At 35.2% G+C, this 19,007-nt stretch overlaps 1 protein-coding gene and 1 long non-coding RNA gene across 3 annotated transcripts in view; one reads left to right on the top strand and one right to left on the bottom strand.

The window, feature by feature from the left end:
- Window positions 1-19,007, top strand: part of LOC127968867 (fatty acid synthase) — a 45,182-nt gene that overhangs the window by 18,403 nt on the left and 7,772 nt on the right. For both annotated transcript variants that reach the window (XM_052570242.1, XM_052570243.1), the window contains exons 24-33: window positions 4,307-4,477; window positions 4,883-4,998; window positions 5,152-5,306; window positions 5,422-5,625; window positions 5,721-5,871; window positions 5,956-6,134; window positions 6,633-6,752; window positions 6,848-6,970; window positions 7,088-7,311; window positions 7,411-7,612. In XM_052570242.1, coding sequence (XP_052426202.1) covers window positions 4,307-4,477; window positions 4,883-4,998; window positions 5,152-5,306; window positions 5,422-5,625; window positions 5,721-5,871; window positions 5,956-6,134; window positions 6,633-6,752; window positions 6,848-6,970; window positions 7,088-7,311; window positions 7,411-7,612 — 1,645 coding nt within the window. The remainder of the gene's footprint in view (window positions 1-4,306; window positions 4,478-4,882; window positions 4,999-5,151; window positions 5,307-5,421; window positions 5,626-5,720; window positions 5,872-5,955; window positions 6,135-6,632; window positions 6,753-6,847; window positions 6,971-7,087; window positions 7,312-7,410; window positions 7,613-19,007) is intronic.
- LOC127968869 (uncharacterized) lies at window positions 230-2,623 on the bottom strand. The gene is made up of 2 exons (XR_008156154.1): window positions 2,040-2,623; window positions 230-1,356 (listed from the first exon to the last, which is right to left on the bottom strand). It is a non-coding gene; the product is annotated as an uncharacterized LOC127968869 (long non-coding RNA).

A 19,007-nucleotide genomic window follows, 5' to 3' on the forward strand; every position in this document is an offset into this window, starting at 1 on the left:
TGATTTTATATTTAATGAAAATTAAATATAGATTAAACAAATTGTTTTATGGTGTCTCCTTTATCTATACACCTTTTACCTATTTCTTTATTATTCTCAGGTAGGTAAGGAAAGTCGACCCTGGACAAAACTATAAGCATTTCAAAAATACTTACATCTTGCTCAGTAGACTTCCCTGTGGTCAGTTCTTGCTTACGGCTCTTAAATTACTACTCTTGCAGACCATAACTTGTCAATAATAAAATACAAGTTTTATTAAAATTAACAAAAGTTATATCAAAGTACAATAGTAAAGTTACAAAATCAAGGTATAATCAGCTGGTATCAGGCGTCGAGGGATACTGTGCTTGTTCAGTATCCGTCGGTCGAGTCTCTCTCTCAGTCTTTTATACACAGACGTCGAACGCTGGTTCTTCTGATGTCATCACCTGGAGTGCTGCCAACTCCTCTGCCGAGGCTTTCAGTTGTTTATGTCGCATTGCTTTAGCCCTTTTCCTCTTTAACAGTCGGTGAAATACACCTTAAATACTATATTGTCCATTTATCATAAAAACTATTTCTAATACATAAGTGTTTCTACTCTAAATCAGTCACTACATACATTTCATGCAAGTAAGCAGTTTTCTTAATGTAAGTGAAATTACACAATACATTTTCCATATAGCATTAATCACAGGGTAACATCTTTGTACTTAAGCAAAAGCATTATTACTACTTAGGTTACAGTACATCTGTTTATAGCAAATTAAGCATTAATCAAGACAGTATAATTGCAAAATCATCATCTCCATTAACACCCACTGCTTTGCAATTTTGCTGGCTGATTTCATCCTAACATCTTCAAGCTAAAGTACTATTCATCATGTTTTTTAAACTTGTTATATTTTGCAAGAATCATATACACAGTGCTATCATGCATCAGTAAACTGGTATGAAACACATTCATATAGTTTTCAACCCAAACTCGAGCATTCTTTCTTTCCCCTTGCACCTTTTTTTTTTTTCTTTTTTTTTTTTTCCTCTAATTTCCAGATACAGTAGTATCAGGTGACCAAATCTTTGTGCTCTGCTTGACAGTGCTAAGATAGTGTCCAAATCTTGCTCTCAACAATCGTCCGTTCGTAATTTCATGTACACAAGCCTCAATCTGACGCCCCCAGGGGTCCTCACTCAGAAACGCACGGCTCTTCCCCTCTCTCTGAAATCCTCTTCAGAAGCCAAGAGAGGGGATCTGGCATTCCAGGCATACCTTCTGGTGTGCGAGCCGCTTGTTTGATTCTTAGCACCTTGGGGCGTTAAGGCGGGCTGAGTCAGAGTTAAATCCTCCTTCTCCAGGAATTCCATAAATTTCTCTGCCTATAATAAAAAGCAGTTCATCAATTTTGACCACTTTTACAACTTCAGCTGTACATTTATTATGCAAGCAGTGCACAAGAATCTAATCCCCAGATCTCCAATCTGTACCAGTCTTTAAGTTTAAAAAGATTGTAAGTTAATTTTTATTGTTTTCCAAAATGTATATCTGCACTCCAGTCATCAATTCATAAGATTCAACATTATATTCTGCATCATCATAGTCATTAATCCACATAATGAATGTATTCTTGTAGAAACATTCCTAGCATAAATCCCCCATTACAAAGTTCACTCTTAAATCAGTCAGAAATTGACGGCATCTCATACAATTATCTTGCCCAATAACAATCCAGTAATTAAATTTTCTTGTCAATAATTCTCCACTTGGGGCTCTCCTTAATTCCTATTTGAGCCTTAAAAGAATTTTTTTTTTTTCTTTTTTAATCAAATTTTGGTCCTTTGTATTTGTTCTTAATTTACTCATTTACCTATCATATTAGGTTTCCATAATGAATCATGCATACATTTTCAGAACCAATAACCCACTTAAATGAAGTTCAAAAATAATAAATATAGAAAATAAAAACTTAAAAACATATGTATGTAACCCCCCTTTTTTATTTTAATTTATATTATTATTTTTATAATATCATATTCACTGTAATACAAAGACAGTTGTTTACCAGAATTTCCAAAAGGTTGTCACCGTTTCCTAACAAAATAGCAATGCTGGTAGAATCATTCTTAGAGTTATCCTTGGTATATCACTCAACTGTTCACCCTTCGTGGCACTCTGTTGAAATGCCATGTATTTCAGAAGTAAAGTCTCAGACCTTATGCACCAAAGGAGTGCTACGTTCGGTCAAGGTCTTTCGATGAATCCCTCTTTCAATGAGCACTTGTTTGTCCTCTTTATCTCTACTCCTACTAAGCCCAACCACCTGCAAGATAATATTAACGACTGTAGAATAACAGATTTTTAATAAACTTCTTATCAGTCCTCCAAGGCCCTTTAGTTCTCACAAAATCAAAATCCCAATGAAAGCTCCTACTAGTAAAATAACATACAGTATAAATTATCCATTGTCTGTATCCTGCATGTAATTTAATATATTGTGGTCTAGCTACTGTCCAATACAATGGGTACAGAGTCATTCATTTCCCTTTATCTTCTTTAGCATGATTCTCTCTATTATCCATATATATGGGCTCATACGAATAGACTTCTTAAGCCAACATACCATTAATTCCTTAATTAATGTCCAATCTTCTAAAATAACTATCTAAAGGCATATTTAAAGAAGCCTTGTCTTCCTGTAAAGTAATAAACAGTCCATAAGCTTCTGTCAATGGTCAAAACCTTTTTGACATCTAGCATGCCACTAATATTAATTTACATTTTGTGATTAGGTGCTGATATAGTCATAACATTATGGTATTCTGGGATTTCCTTAGAAATAGAACAAAATAATCTGCTATCCTTTACCTGAAATCTCATCCAAACTACAGGAAAAGGATAGTAAGTGCTTAGCCCGGTATTTTTATATTTAATATTTTTATTTTTATCTTTTATACTCATCCCATCATGAGATTCTCTGTTTTTCATCTAAATTTTTGGGCTTTAATGCTTTTCACAGTAATGCTCTAATATTAGTTCCTGTATCACCAAATAAATAAATAATAAATAATACAAATGAATTGTATTATCATTTGATCCCTTTCAGTTCCATTTTCATTAAGCACATTTTCCCACAAGAGTTCTCAATCCTTTTGAATATACACTAATTCATTCAGTAGTTTCACCTAACCAATATTAATGTATAATAATATATTAATATATTAATATTAACCTATGTCAATATATAAACCAATATATCCATGCAAATGGATCCCATAATTTTTTGTAGTTTCACACATTGTATATTTATTGTCATTATAATATTTTTCACAGTTTCTTTGGAATGCACTTTTAGGATCATACAACCCATATTTTACACATTGGGAACCTCTATCTTTTTATTTAGTTGCAGTAATCTGGGTTTCTTTATTTGGCTTAACACTGTCCTCAGTGTTGCTCGTGTAACACCCTAATGTCTCTCTAGGTCCAATATAGAGTATATGCTGCAGGCGGTGCCAAATCCAAATTCTCTTTATCCGTGTAATGTTACATGGGATTGACCTTATTCTACATTTCACTAATGTATCTTTCCCCACTGTATATATATATATATATATATATATTTTTTTTTTTTTTTTTGTCAATAATAAAATACAAGTTTTATTAAAATTAACAAAAGTTATATCAAAGTACAATAGTAAAGTTACAAAATCAAGGTATAATCAGCTGGTATCAGGCGTCGAGGGATACTGTGCTTGTTCAGTATCCGTCGGTCGAGTCTCTCTCTCAGTCTTTTATACACAGACGTCGAACGCTGGTTCTTCTGATGTCATCACCTGGAGTGCTGCCAACTCCTCTGCCGAGGCTTTCAGTTGTTTATGTCGCATTGCTTTAGCCCTTTTCCTCTTTAACAGTCGGTGAAATACACCTTAAATACTATATTGTCCATTTATCATAAAAACTATTTCTAATACATAAGTGTTTCTACTCTAAATCAGTCACTACATACATTTCATGCAAGTAAGCAGTTTTCTTAATGTAAGTGAAATTACACAATACATTTTCCATATAGCATTAATCACAGGGTAACATCTTTGTACTTAAGCAAAAGCATTATTACTACTTAGGTTACAGTACATCTGTTTATAGCAAATTAAGCATTAATCAAGACAGTATAATTGCAAAATCATCATCTCCATTAACAAAATGAAAGTGAATAACAAAGTAATAACATTAAATAACTTGGCATTGTTTTGTCTGTTCTTTGTTTTAGTTTTGTCTGTCTCATTGCAACGTTCTCAGGTTTTAAACAGAATTGTTTTTTGTTTTCAGACCGAATGGGAGGAGCTCTTCCAAAAGGCCTCTTTAAATGTGGTCATGCTGAGAAAGTCCTTCTACGGCTCGGCTCTCTTCCTCTGCCACAAGCACCAACAGTCCCCTCAGGATCAACCTATCATTATTTTGGTGGACCCTACTGACTATAAATGGGTGGAGACTCTAAAGGTGATTATTAAAATCAGCATAAAATGCTGACAATATCAGTTTAAAAAAATACTTATTGGTTCTAGATCTTACTTTGAATTATTCATCCATGATTTGTTTTTTAATGGAAAAAAGTGACCATGTAATGTTTAATCAAAAATGTCATAACTGTCTCAAAATCCAATCAGCAACTGATAGATATGCCCAAGTCCCTGCCCTACAATTATTAATATTTTTTTGATAATATGGGAGGCAAATTTGGCACTACCTTGGTTTCATCATGATATTAATCATGCAAACTCATTAGTGGTGTTGCCAAGCCCTCCAAGAACACTCCCAATCCCATAACAGCATGCTAAAACCAATCGGCAGACTCATTAAATGAATCCTAATGCACCAATTCTGTCCCTTTTTTCCCCTTATTAGAGCACTTTAGCTGAGTCATCTGATATCCCAGTCTGGCTCATTGCCACTAAGGGTCATAATGGAGTGGTGGGAATGGTGAACTGCCTCAGACAAGAGCCTGGAGGCAACCGTATACGGTCCGTCCAATTCCTGTGCAACTAGTGTTCCACATATGCTACTGTATTTTTATGTTATTTTATTTTTATGTTACAATTATGCAATTGTAAGATATTGAATGTTTTGTACTATAGGCAGTATTCATGTTCAGTTTTTTTTCTCCTCTCCAATAGGTGTGCATTTGTTTCTAATCTAACCAAGGATGCTGACTTCCCCTCACTTGTTCCTACCCAAGAGGAGATGAAGGCATTACTAAAGAAGGATCTGGTAATGAACGTGTACCGTGATGGACAGTGGGGTGTTTTTAGACACCAGTTGTTAACACAAGGTAAAAAAGGAAGTCATACAAGACTTTCAGTGACATACTGACTGATCGGTCTTTGATTGAATAAAGTATTTTTAGCATGTTGTGATCATCTTCTGTTCTGTGCATTCATGTTTAGATCTTAGCGAAGAGTTGACAGAGCAGGCCTACGTCAATGTCCTGACTCGCGGTGATCTTTCATCGCTGAGATGGATCGCTTCCCCGCTGCGTCATTTTATCCCATCCAATCCCAACGTGCAGCTCTGCCGTGTTTACTACTCCTCCCTCAACTTCAGAGACATCATGCTGGCCACTGGCAAACTGCCTCCAGATGCCATCCCTGGTTTGTTCCCCATCCTGTTTTTGTGAAATCTCGCACACTAGCTTACCCTATAAAAAGACTTAGGAAAGAGACTCTTGTTATTTTGTCCAATGCAGGAGACATAGCGCTGCAGCAATGCATGCTGGGAATGGAGTTTTCAGGGCGAGACCCCAGTGGGCGACGTGTAATGGGTTTGCTGCCAGCGAAAGGTCTAGCCACCTGTGTGGACGCAGACAAGCGCTTCCTTTGGGATGTTCCATCTAGCTGGTGAGAACCTCAGCACCTCTGAATCTGAAGGAGACGTCTTCCTCCAAAATTCTCAATGCTAAGCGAATCTGTGTTTATATACAGGACGCTGGAGCAGGCCGCCTCTGTTCCAGTGGTGTACGCCACCGCGTATTATTCCTTAGTGGTGCGAGGGCGTCTGAGGCCTGGAGAAAGCGTGCTGATCCATTCAGGCTCTGGAGGGGTGGGACAGGCCGCTATTGCTATCGCACTTAGTATGCGCTGCAGAGTCCTCACAACTGTCGGTAAATGACACACTTTTGGTTCCTTAACAATTTAAAAAGGTGTGTTTTGTAATTAATGAACACTGGTGAACTTAAGCTCTTTGCTAGTAAATGAACTCCAAATACATCTACACAAAAAGACAGAAGTGTGTGAAATGAAAATTAATTTTGGTTTTAAAATTTCTGGTAAAAAACTAAATTTGGTATATGACTAAATGGAAAATAGTCTACAACACAGTCACTGAATAACTACAATATGAAGAATGTACAATTCAACAAATTTTAATTTCATGTTTAAAATTAATATATCAAATCTTTCATTTCTTGCATGTGACAATTGTCATTTTCGTTGACTAAATTAGATGCTATTGCAGTCACAGTGAAATTGGCTATAATCAATGAATATGGTGCAATATCTTAAATGATTTTGCACATTTTAGTGGAGATTTTTCATCAAAAGACAAAAGCTATTACTAAAACAACTGCTAAAAAAAACATGTATCTCATTTTGATTCACAGGTTCTGGAGAGAAGAAGGAGTACCTGCAGGAAAGATTCCCACAGCTTACAGCAGAATCCTTCGCTAATTCTAGAGACACCTCATTTGAACAGCATGTAATGCTACACACTCAAGGCAAAGGTGGATAGTCTGCATTACAATGACTCTGAATACACAGCGGCAATGCGTTTAAATGGCTGTGGACTGAGGAATTAAACGTGTGTGTGTTTTTTCAGGAGTTGATTTGGTACTAAACTCCCTAGCTGAAGAGAAGCTGCAGGCCAGCTTGCGTTGTTTGGCCAGACATGGCCGCTTCCTGGAGATCGGCAAATATGACCTTTCTAACAACACACCACTAGGTGCGCCCCAGATGTACAACAATATCTGAATCAATCAGAAATCATCTTAGATCTATTATTCTTTTACATTTACACTTCCATGCGTTAAATGTAATTGTCCAATTGTTCTTGATTCAGGTATGGCTCTGTTCCTAAAGAACGTGGCTTTCCACGGCATACTGCTGGATGCTTTATTTGAGGAGGGGAACAGAGAATGGGAGGAGGTATCTGAGCTTCTGAAGAAGGGAATCGCTAGTGGTGTCGTTCAGCCATTACGTACCACTGTCTTTGAGAGGAACCAGGTGGAGGATGCCTTCCGCTACATGGCTCAGGGCAAACACATCGGCAAAGTCCTGCTACAGGTAAGGGCGGTGCTTAATTTAAATGAACCTGCATATAAATATTCAATATCGGATGGTAGATTTCTCATCTTTCACTGTGCTTATTGCTTTAACTCTCAGGTACATTCAGAGGAGACGAGCAGCACTGTTCCTGCAGCCTCTCCTCTTTTTATTCCCGCTATCTGCCGTACCTTCTTCCCTGCCTCTCTTTCATACATCATCACGGGAGGTCTGGGTGGTTTCGGCTTGGAGTTGGCCCAATGGCTCACTGAGAGAGGTGCTCGTAAACTGGTGCTGACATCACGTTCTGGCATCCGCAATGGTAAATATGCACTAGGATGTGATCAGTTTTCATTGTCAGTTTTTTTATTTAAATTTAACTGAAGTTATAGGTAAATCTTATTTATGTAAAATTTATATTTATTTATATTTGATTTTATTTATTCAACAAGTATTAATTAAAGCTAAAACAGAAATACTAATACATAAAAAAATTAATAAAAAAGGAAAATCACTTAAATAAAAAAATAAAATTATTGAAAATCTTTTCCATTAGTTGAAATAAAACTGAAATAAAATGTAAAAAATTTGATAAACTTTAATGTTTTGAAAATTAAAATAATAAAATGTACAAATTGACATTAAAATATTTTTAATTGAAATATAAAAACAAATACAGCTAAAAAAATAATATATAATTAAAGCTGCAAGCAGCGATGAACGGGCCCTCGCACCCGGGCTCACCGCCATCGTGTGGCTTTAGTAAAAAGGTGAACGTTGAGAAATATGCATTTAATGTCCTAAATATAAGTGGAATATATCGAAGTATATCCCATATATGTGCCAATCTTACCGTTGCCAGCAGGTGGCGCTATCATTATAATGGAATATTGGCCTTCAGATGTGTTCAGGCCAGGACTCTTATCAAACATGTGAAGTTTGGGGAAGATTGAACATTTTATGCTTGAGTTACAACAACTTCTCTTGCTGTGGCAAGACATCAAACTTTGTCATGGCGCCATGGAAACGCCCTTTAACAAAAACTCAAGATCTCCAAAAGTTAACATTGCACAGGCCTTTAGATTAGACCGACCACAAAATATATGTTAATCTCAAAAAAGTTATAGGAGTAGTTTGTCGCAGCGTAAAACATGTCACTTCCTGTTGCCAATAGGTGGCGCTATGACTATAACTGAATGTGGGCATGTAGATCTGTTAAGGGCAGAAGTTTTATCTAACATGTGAAGTTTGGGGCAGATTGGACATTGTATGTCTGAGTTACAGCAACTTCCTTTTTCATGGCGAAACATCAAAATTTGTCAGGCCGCCATGGACACGCCCTTTAACGAAATCTAAAGATCTTCGCAATTTAACATCGCAAAGGGCTTAAGATTAAACTGACCAGGTTTGGTGTTGATCTGAATAAATCTCTAGGAGGAGTTCGTTAAAGTACAACCCCTGAAAATGGCAAAAAAAACGCCAATTTTGCAGAGAAAATTCTAAATAACCGACTTCCTGTTGGGATTCGGATTTCGTACCAAGAGACTTTTTTGTAGGTATTGGTGTGTTACATGTGTATACCGATTTTTGTACATGTACGTGAAACATAGCTCGAGGCGCACTCTATTGAAAGTGTATAGGTGGCGCTATCGAGCCATTTTGCCACACCTGATGGAATTTTGGCCTTCAGACGTGTTCAGGCCAGGACTCTTATCACACATATGCAGTTTGGGGAAGATCGGACATTTTATGCCTGAGTTATAACATCTTTTATTCCCATGGCGAGACATCGAACTTCGTGACGGCGCCATGGACACGCCTTTTAACGAAAACTCAAGATCTTCACAACTTAACATCGCACAGGCCTTTAGATTAGACTGACCACAAAAAATACATTGATGTCATAAAATTTCTAGGAGTAGTTCATCGCAGTGTAAAATATGTCACTTCCTGTTGCCAGTAGGTGGCGCTATGACTATTACTGAATATGGGCATGTCAATCTGTTCAGGTCAGGAGTCTCATCAAACATGTGAAGTTTGGGGCAGATTGGTCATTGTATGTCTGAGTTATAGCAACTTCCTGTTTCATGGCGAATCACCGAAATTCGCCAGGCCGCCACGGACACGCCCATTAACGAAAACTCAAAAGCTTCGCAATTTAACATCGCAAAGGCCTTCAGATTAGGCATACCAAATTTGGTGTTGATCAGAATGAATCTCTAGGAGGAGTTCGTTAAAATACAACGCATGGAAATGACAAAAATTACACAAAATTTGCTCATAATATTAGTAATAACTGACTTCGTGTTGGGTTTCGGATTTTGCTCCAAGAGACTTTTTTGTAGGTATTGGAGAGTTACATATGTATACCAATTTTCATACATGTACATGAAACGTAGCTCGAGGCGCACACCGTTGAAAATGTATAGGTGGCGCTGTTGAGCCATTTTGCCACACCCACTTCTGAAACCCATATCAGACGTAAATTTTCGCCAGTTCTGAGGTGTGTGCAAAGTTTCATGACTTTTCGAGCATGTTTAGGCCCTCAAAAATGCGATTCATTTTGGAGAAGAAGAATAATAATAATAAATATAGCTGCAAGCAGCGATGGCGGGCTCAAGCCACCAATGCCATCACCACCCCGGTGGCATCAGGTAAACTGTGCCCAGCGGGCACATGCATTCACAATATCCCTCTGGCAGTGAGGTTTTAAAGGATAGAGGGGAGCGTAGAGGGGAGCGTGCATTTGCAGTGGCTGGGCCACGACTCTGGAATACCCTGCCTTTAGAGATCAGACTGGCCCCTTCCTTGTCTATTTTTAAATCTTTGCTAAAAACTTTTTTATTTTCCTTAGTGTACTGACTACTGTGTTATGCTACATTTTGAAATGGATGGTTTTAATTTTTTTGTCTGGTCTATTTTTATGTATGTGTAATATTCTTGCTCTTATGTTAAAGCACTTTGGTCAGCCAGGAGGCTGTTGTAAATGCGCTATACAAATAAATTGAACTTGAACTAGAACTTGAATTTGATATGGTAGTTAAAGGGTTAATCCGAATCATCTAGACTTTAAAATCACATTCACAGAACAATATATATATATATATATATATATATATATATATATATATATATAACTTTAGTAACACTTTACAATAAGATTTCATTTATAAACATTATGTTAACATGAACAATATTTATATAGCATTCATTCATGTCAGTTAATATTCCAAACTTAAACATTAAAACATTGTTTTATTGTGATTTTTTTCCAAGCACATTTTACCAATTCCAAACCATATCAATCTTAATAACTGCCATTATTTTTTATTTAATCATTTATGAGTGCTATACAATAGTCCAGGAAAGCTGGAAGAGAAAAACAGGTCAAGAAGAACTGACAAAAGAATTGCAAAAGAATTAGGAATTAATGTGAAGATTAATTTTTAGTCAATTCTGCAAGACAGACTTTCAGGAAAGGAGGTGGAATAAAAATGAGCTCCTAAATCTTAATCCCAGATTCTGGAAGATATATTCCTCAAACCATCGGACAAGAGTAGGTGGTGCTGGTCCTTCACGAGTCACTCTAATCTGTTCATTAAGCCTATATATAAAGTCTTAATATATAGTATTTCACAATACTTCATGGTATTCTAATTAAATAATTTTTTGGAATCTTAGATCTCTCAGAACCTGACACATTGTAATTCTGAGACTCCAGGAAAGTGGCAGTTCTGTAAAATGTTGGCGCTGGAGACTAAATGCTCACTGATAGTTTCACACCTAATTCACTTAAAACACACACAAACACACACACACACAGTGACAGAGGGACAGAGTGACATCAGATGTATGTTTTTTAATTTTCTGTCATCCATATAATGTTGTATAGTCATGAAACTATGCATATTTCCTCAGAATGACTTGTCTTCTATGTGTACATTTTTTTGAAGTGTTTAGAAGCTGCACTTTTTTTTACTGGTTCCTTTTTTACTATTATTTCAAAAAATCACCACGACAAAACCATTCAAGCTATCCAAAATTCATTCACACCTGTTCTGTAAGATTAATTCTTTAAACAGTGGTAAAAGAGGATGTGGTGCTGAACCTTCAAGAGTCACTCAAAACGTATCTGTCCATAAAGCCTATTAAGAATTATTCTTAATATACAGTTCACAATACTTCAGCTTGTTATTCTAATTAAGTGAGGGTCATTTTATCAGTAAAATTCCTAAAATACATATTATTTTATTTGAAAGATTTCTATAAATTATTTAAATCATACTCGTTTCTCCAATAATTATTTAAAAGTAATCCTATAGCTCCCTCTGGTGACCATTATTGGTACTAAGAATTGCAAGCTTGATTTATAAGTTATGATAGTTTTAATTTTATGCTGGCTCTTGAAAATGATAAAGCTATGAAACTTACTGTGCTTCCTTCAAATGAGGACTTCTACTTATATAAAAAATTATGAAGAGTTAGAATGAAAAATTGTAAAGATATAGTAAAATAACTATTGTATTTTTTATGTTACTTTAATAAATCTCTATGGCAACACCATTTAAGCTATACTAAACCCATTCACAATTTAACATCTCAGTATATTGGCATCATGTTGAAAAAGGAGTATGGAGTAGTATGAGGAGGAGTATGAATTCATTTACAGGCTGATTTTATCATAAATCCACAATAAAATTTCTGAGTTCTGTATCAATCTGTGTTGTTGTTTGTTTATTTTTATCTTTTATTTTTCATAGGAAGATAACTGACCCTTTACTCTCCTTTTTAATAAATGTGCTTATAAACCAAGGACAAGCTATTTATAGCTGTATTTATAAACTGCTTACTACTGACTATTAATATTGGGACAAGGCTTTATAAAGCATGAACTGACTATTTACTAATGAGTGCAGTTATTATAAAGTGTTATCAATGAATTTGCTAATGTTAACAAATTAGACATTATTTTACAGTGTTATCAAATCCTTAAATGACTCATAAGCATTTGTGAAAGTTCTGCTTGCATTACAGCTTAGTATTGATCTGTGAGCTGAACAGATTTACTGTTACATCTATGAGATTATGTAAATTCAAATAAATATAATGTCACAGGATGTCATAGGTCAGTATCAAATGAGTTTGAAATTATTATTTGCAGCACAAATTAGTTTTTTTTAGGATTTTTAAAAATCCCTAAAACTGACAGAAAAAGGTTAAGGCCTAAGCTATTTCTATGTGAGTGGCTAAATTTATTTTTGTTTTCATAATTGTAATACACAAACTATGAAATTATACAAAATGTATAAAAAGGTAAATAAATAAATACGCACACATTAAAAAAGCAGCCAAGTCGAATGAGTTTCCTTTTTTATATAGATTAAAATTGAAGACAGAAGCAAGTGGTAAATGTGGTCACTTTAATATTCAAATCCAGTAGATCCAGTTTATGTTCACGTGGCTGTTTTCGTTTATATTCGCCAAGCTATTATGTATTTTGAAATAATCTTGTCCGTGATGTGTTCGTTCGTACGACGAAAGACAGAATCCTGCAGCTGGAGAGATATGTTATTCTGCCAGTCGCGCTTTCAAATAGTCTTGCACACTTAAACAGGTCACAAACACCTGCATTTAGCTCTTGTAGTGTTACAATGGGTTTATTGTGTGCATTTGTGGTAATATTTTATTTAAAAAAGCTCTTAAACAAGAATAAATTCGTTTGTTTTGAGCTCGACACTGTACGCGCTGATCGGAGGCGTGATTTCAGATAGGCAGCCACAAATATTTCATTTTCACACAAACAGTTCAAAAACATCTGAATTTAGCTCTTGGTGTGTTCTAATTGGTTGATTGTGTGATATCGCTGTAATAATTTATTTTTAAAAGCTTTAAAACAGGAATAAATTCGTTTTCTCTGGGCTCTTTACTCCAGACGCTCGTGGTCACAGCGGTGATTCATCTCTCCTATTTCTCACGTATCTCTGGCCAGAAATAATTTATCCATGAGCCCTGAACCGGTTATAATCAGATATGTTGGTTTAGCTTGTCAGTGTGAATTAAATCTAAGTATTTGTTTGTATTTTTAACCGATTTAAAAGTGAAAGTAAAAGTTCGGGAATTGAACCTGTAGGGGCGCAATTTCTCTCAGACAATGGAAGTCTAAGCACATATACTAAAACAGAGGGACAGAGTGAGATGAGATGTCTGACAGTTTTTTAATTTTCTGTTATCCATACAGTGTTGTAAAGTCGTTAAACTATGCATATTTCCTCAGAATGACTTTTTCATCTGTATGAAAAAATTCTTTGACGTGTTTGGAAGCTGCAATTTAAAAATACAATAATGATTCCCTTTGTAAGGTCATTTAAAAAAATCACCATGGCAAAACCATTCAAGCTATCCAAAATCCATTCACAATTTAAGTTCCTATCAGAAATACTGATGTGTGTTCAGAGTTTTGTGAAATTCTAAGTGTTATTTGCCTCAAAATCACCTGAGAAGTATTCCAGTTTGACATGTTGCCACGCCAAAAATTTTTTAGATATCAATATCCCCCTTGCAGATTTATATCGGCTGTGTTTTAACATTATTCTGATGAAGTTTGAAGCAAATCGAGTAATAATAAGATGCTGAATTCAAATCATTTTGAAAATGACACACTTCCTTCTGCCAGTTGGTGGCGCTATAACTTTGACTCCTAATAGTCACATATATGCGATCGACATCATACAATGAATAATCTGATGAAGTTTGATTAAAATCAGGAAATGTATGTGGACGGTATTAGACACTTCCTTTTTCTCATTTCTCGCCATAATTTCAACGCCTCGCCACGAGCAAACCGTTCGAGATATCAAAAATCCCCTGGCAATTTTTCATCCCCAGTGTCTTGAGATCATGTTGACCGAGTTTGGCGGCAATCGAGAAAAAAACCTATGACAAGTATTTCAAATTCCAGAGCATGCGCTTTTTACATAACTCTAAATAGCTGACTTCCTGTTGGGCGGAGCCTATGACATGCAATACGAAAGTTGTTTGGAACGATGAGATCTATATGTGTACTGAGTTTCATATGAATATGTGCAAGTATGTGTGAGCTATACATCAACATTTCTGACTGTGTTCCAGGGGGCGCCGTAGAGCCCCTGTGCCACGCCCGGGTCCCAGCCTCTGCAGGCTCCTAAAGGCCACAGATTCCAAAGTGTGCGCAAATTTTCAAGAGTTTTTGAGTATGTTAAGGACCCCAAAAGCCCCCACAACTTTGACGAAAAATTTGAATACTAAACCCTAAATAGCCAACTTCCTGTTGGGCGGAGCCTATGATATGCAATACAAAAGTTGTTTGGATTGATGAGATTTATATGTGTACCGAGTTTCATACGTCTACGAGCAAGAATGTATGATATATGGCCCTCCATATTCCAGGGGGCGCTGTAGAGCCCCTGTGCCACGCCCGTGTATCAGTCTCTGCCCGGCCCTAATGGCCGCAGGTTCCAATCTGTGTGCCAATTTTCAAGACTTTTTAAGCACGTTAAGGGCCCCAAAAGCCCCCGAGACGTTGGAAAATAATAATAATAATAATAATAATAATAATAATAATAATAATAATAATAAAAAATAATCCTAAGGAAAACAATAGGCCTCTCGCCCTTTGGGCTTGAGCCCTAAATATAGCTGCAAGCAGCGATGGCGGGCTCAAGCCACCAATGCCATCGCCACCCCGGTGGCATCAGGTAAACTGTGCCCAGCGGGCACATGCATTCACAATATCCCTCTGGCAGTGAGGTTTTAAAGGATATGGCAGTTAAAGGGTTAATCTGAATCATCAAGACTTTAAAATCACATTCACAGAACAATATATATAACTTTAGTGACACTTTACAATAATATTTCATTTCTAAACATTATGTTAACATGAACAATATTTATATAGCATTCATTCATGTCAGTTAATATTCCAAACTTAAACATTAAAACATTGTTTTATTGTGATTTTTTTCCAAGCACATTTTACCAATTCCAAACCATATCAATCTTAATAACTACCATTATTTTTTATTTAATCATTTATGAGTGCTATACAATAGTCCAGGAAAGCTGGAAGAGAAAAACTCCTTATTTTCATGTGTGCAGAATTATTGGGCATGTTTTCTTTTACAGATGAAATGCGCTAAAAAAAGAGTTTTAACTCTGTAAAGCCTGTGAGAAATATCAAACACAAATGCAATACAGAAATTGATAAGTTTTGGCCATTGTACAAAAAATGCTGACTGGGTCATGAGGTCAGAAAAGAAGAAGAAAAAAACAGGTCAAGAATAACTGACAAAAAGAATTGCAAAATAATTAGGAATTAATGTGAAGATTAATTTTTAGTCAATTCTGCAAGACAGACTTTCAGGAAAGGAGGTGGAATAAAAAAGAGCTCCTAAATCTTAATCCCGGATTCTGGAAGATATATTCCTCAAACCATCGGACAAGAGGAGGTGGTGCTGGTCCTTCATGAGTCACTCTAATCTGTTCATAAAGCCTATATATAAAGACTTAATATATAGTATTTCACAATACTTCATGGTATTCTAATTAAATCATTTTTTGGAATCTTAGATCTCTCAGAACCTGACACATTGTAATTCTGAGACTCCAGGAAAGTGGCAGTTCTGTAAAATGTTGGCGCTGGAGACTAAATGCTCCCTGATAGTTTCACACCTAATTCACTTACACACACACACACACACACATTACCCACAGTGACAGAGGGACAGAGTGACATCAGATGTATGATAGTTTTTTAATTTTCTATCATCCATATAGTGTTGTATAGTCATGAAACTATGCATATTTCCTCAGAATGACTTGTCTTCTATGTGTACATTTTTTTGAAGTGTTCAGAAGCTGCACTTTAAAAAAATAAAAGACATTTACTGGTTACTTTTTTACTGTTATTTCAATAAATCACCACGACAAAACCATTCAAGCTATCCAAAATTCATTCGCACCTGTTCTGTAAGATAAATTCTTTAAACAGTGGTAAAAGAGGATGTGGTGCTGATTCTTCAAGAGTCACTCAAAACGTGTCTGTCCATAAAGCCTATAAAGAATTATTCTTAATATACAGTTCACAATATTTCAGCTTGTTATTCTAATTAAGTGAGGGTCATTTTATCAGTAAAATACATAAAATACATATTATTTTTCTTTGAAAGATTTCTATAAATGATTTAAATCATACTTGTTTCTACAATAATTATTTAAAAGTAATCCTATACCTCCATCTGGTGGCCATTATTGGTACTAAGAATTGCAAGCTTCATTTATAAGTTATGATAGTTTTAATTTTATGCTGGCTCTTGAAAATGATAAAGCTATGAAACTTACTGTGCTTCCTTCAAATGATGACTTCTACGTATATAAAAAATTATGAAGAGTTTGGAATGAAAAATTTTAAAGATATAGTAAAATAACTATTGTATTTTTTTATGTTACTTTAATAAATAGCTATGACCACACCATTTAAGCTATCCTAAACCCATTCACAATTTAACATCTCAGTATATTGGCTTCATGTTAAAAAAAGTTTGGTGTGAACTACTTGTGTCTTCTTGGAGGAGTATGAAATCATTTACAGGCTGATTTTATCATAAATCCACAATAGAATTTCTGAGTTCTGTATCAATCTGTGTTGTTGTTTGTTTATTTTTATTTTTTTATTTTTCATAGGAAGATAACTGATCCTTTACTCTCCTTCTTTAATAAATGTGCTTATAAACCAAAAACAAGCTATTTATAGCTGTATTTATAAACTGCTTACTACTGACTGGGACAAGGCTTTATAAAGCATGAACTGACTATTTACTTTTTGAGTTTGAAATTATTATTTGCAGCACAAATGAGGTTTTTTAGGATTTTTAAAAATCCCTAAAACTGTCAGAAAAGGATAAGGCCTATTTCTATGTGAGTGGCTACATTTATTTGTTTTCATAACTATAATGCATAAACTATGAAATTATACAAAATGTATAAAAAAGTACAACAGTTATTGTTTTCCAATGTTTTTTATTATTTTTTTTATTTATTTTTTTGGATTTACGTTTAAAAAAATTAGCCTACTGCAATCATTCTAAACAGCTTGAATAAAACCTGTTAATATTTATTATAGACCACTGTAACTGTGTATAATCTAACAAACAAGTTTATTATGAAAATAAAAGTGTGTACACCAGAAAAATTGGACGATAAAGAAATTGCTAACAATAGTATAATAGATCATGTTTTATGTTTTTAGGCGTTTAGATGCAGAAATGGACAAATAAAATGTAAAATAAAATGTAATTGATTTAATTAAATATAGATTAATTCTTGTTAGAGCAAAATAAAAAATACATACGTACACACATTAAAAAAGCAGACAAGATGAATGAGTTTCATTTTTTGTATAGATTAAAATTGAAGACAGAAGCAGCTGGTATATGCGGTCACTTAATATTAAAATCCAGTAGATCCACTTCAGATATATTTCTCAACAGTTTATGTTCACGTGGCTGTTTTCGTTTAAATTCGCCAAGCTATTTTGAAATAATCTTGTCCGTTATGTGTTTGTTCGTACGACGAAAGGCAGAATCCTGCAGCTCGAGAGATATGTTATTCTGCCAGTCGCGCTTTCAAATAGTCTTGCACTCTTAAACTGGTCACAAACACCTGCATTTAGCTCTTGTAGTGTTACAATGGGTTTATTGTGTGCATTTGTGGTAATATTTTATTTAAAAAAGCTCTTAAACAAGAATAAATTCGTTTGTTTTGAGCTGGACACTGTACGCGCTGATCGGAGGCGGTGATTTCAGATAGGCAGCCACAAATATTCCATTTTCACACAAACAGTTCAAAAACATCTGAATTTAGCTCTTGGTGTGTTCTAATTGGTTGATTGTGTGATATCGCTGTAATAATTTATTTTTAAAAGCTTTAAAACAGGAATAAATTCGTTTTTTCTGAGCTCTTTACTCCAGACGCTCGATTCATCTCTCCTATTTCTCACGTATCTCTGGCCAGAAATTATTTATCCATGAGCCCTGAACCGGTAATAATCAGATATGTTGGTTTAGCTTGTCAGTGTGAATTAAATCTAAGTATTTATTTGTATTTTTAACCGATTTAAAAGTGAAAGTAAAAGTCCGGGAATTGAACCTGTAGGGGCGCTATTTCTCTCAGACAATGGAAGTCTGAAGCACATATACTCAAACAGAGGGACAGAGTGAGATGAGATGTCTGACAGTTTTTTAATTTTCTGTTATCCATACAGTGTTGTAAAGTCGTGAAACTATCCATATTTACTCAGAATGACTTTTTTTCTGTATGAAAAAAGGTTTTGAAGTGTTTGGAATTTAAAAATGCAGGACAATTAAAAATTTCATTTTTACTGTCATTTAAAAAAATCACCACGGCAAAACCGTTCAAGCTATCCAAAATCCATTGGCAATTTAAGTTGTTTAAAATGTTTTGGCATCATGTAGACAAAGTTTTGTGTGTATAGTGTTACTCTCCTCTGAGCAGTATGCATTAATTCACAGCTAAATGTAAAAAAAAATCCACATTCAAATCAAAATAGCTGACTTCCTGTTGATCGTAGCTGATGACTGTGAATTAGAAAGTTGTCCGTCTTGATAAGAACAATTTTTGTACCGAGTTTGGTGTCTGTAGCTAAAACTAACCCCCCCACTTTT

This window comes from Carassius gibelio, chromosome B12 (genome assembly GCF_023724105.1).
Source record: "Carassius gibelio isolate Cgi1373 ecotype wild population from Czech Republic chromosome B12, carGib1.2-hapl.c, whole genome shotgun sequence".
NCBI lineage: Eukaryota > Metazoa > Chordata > Actinopteri > Cypriniformes > Cyprinidae > Carassius > Carassius gibelio.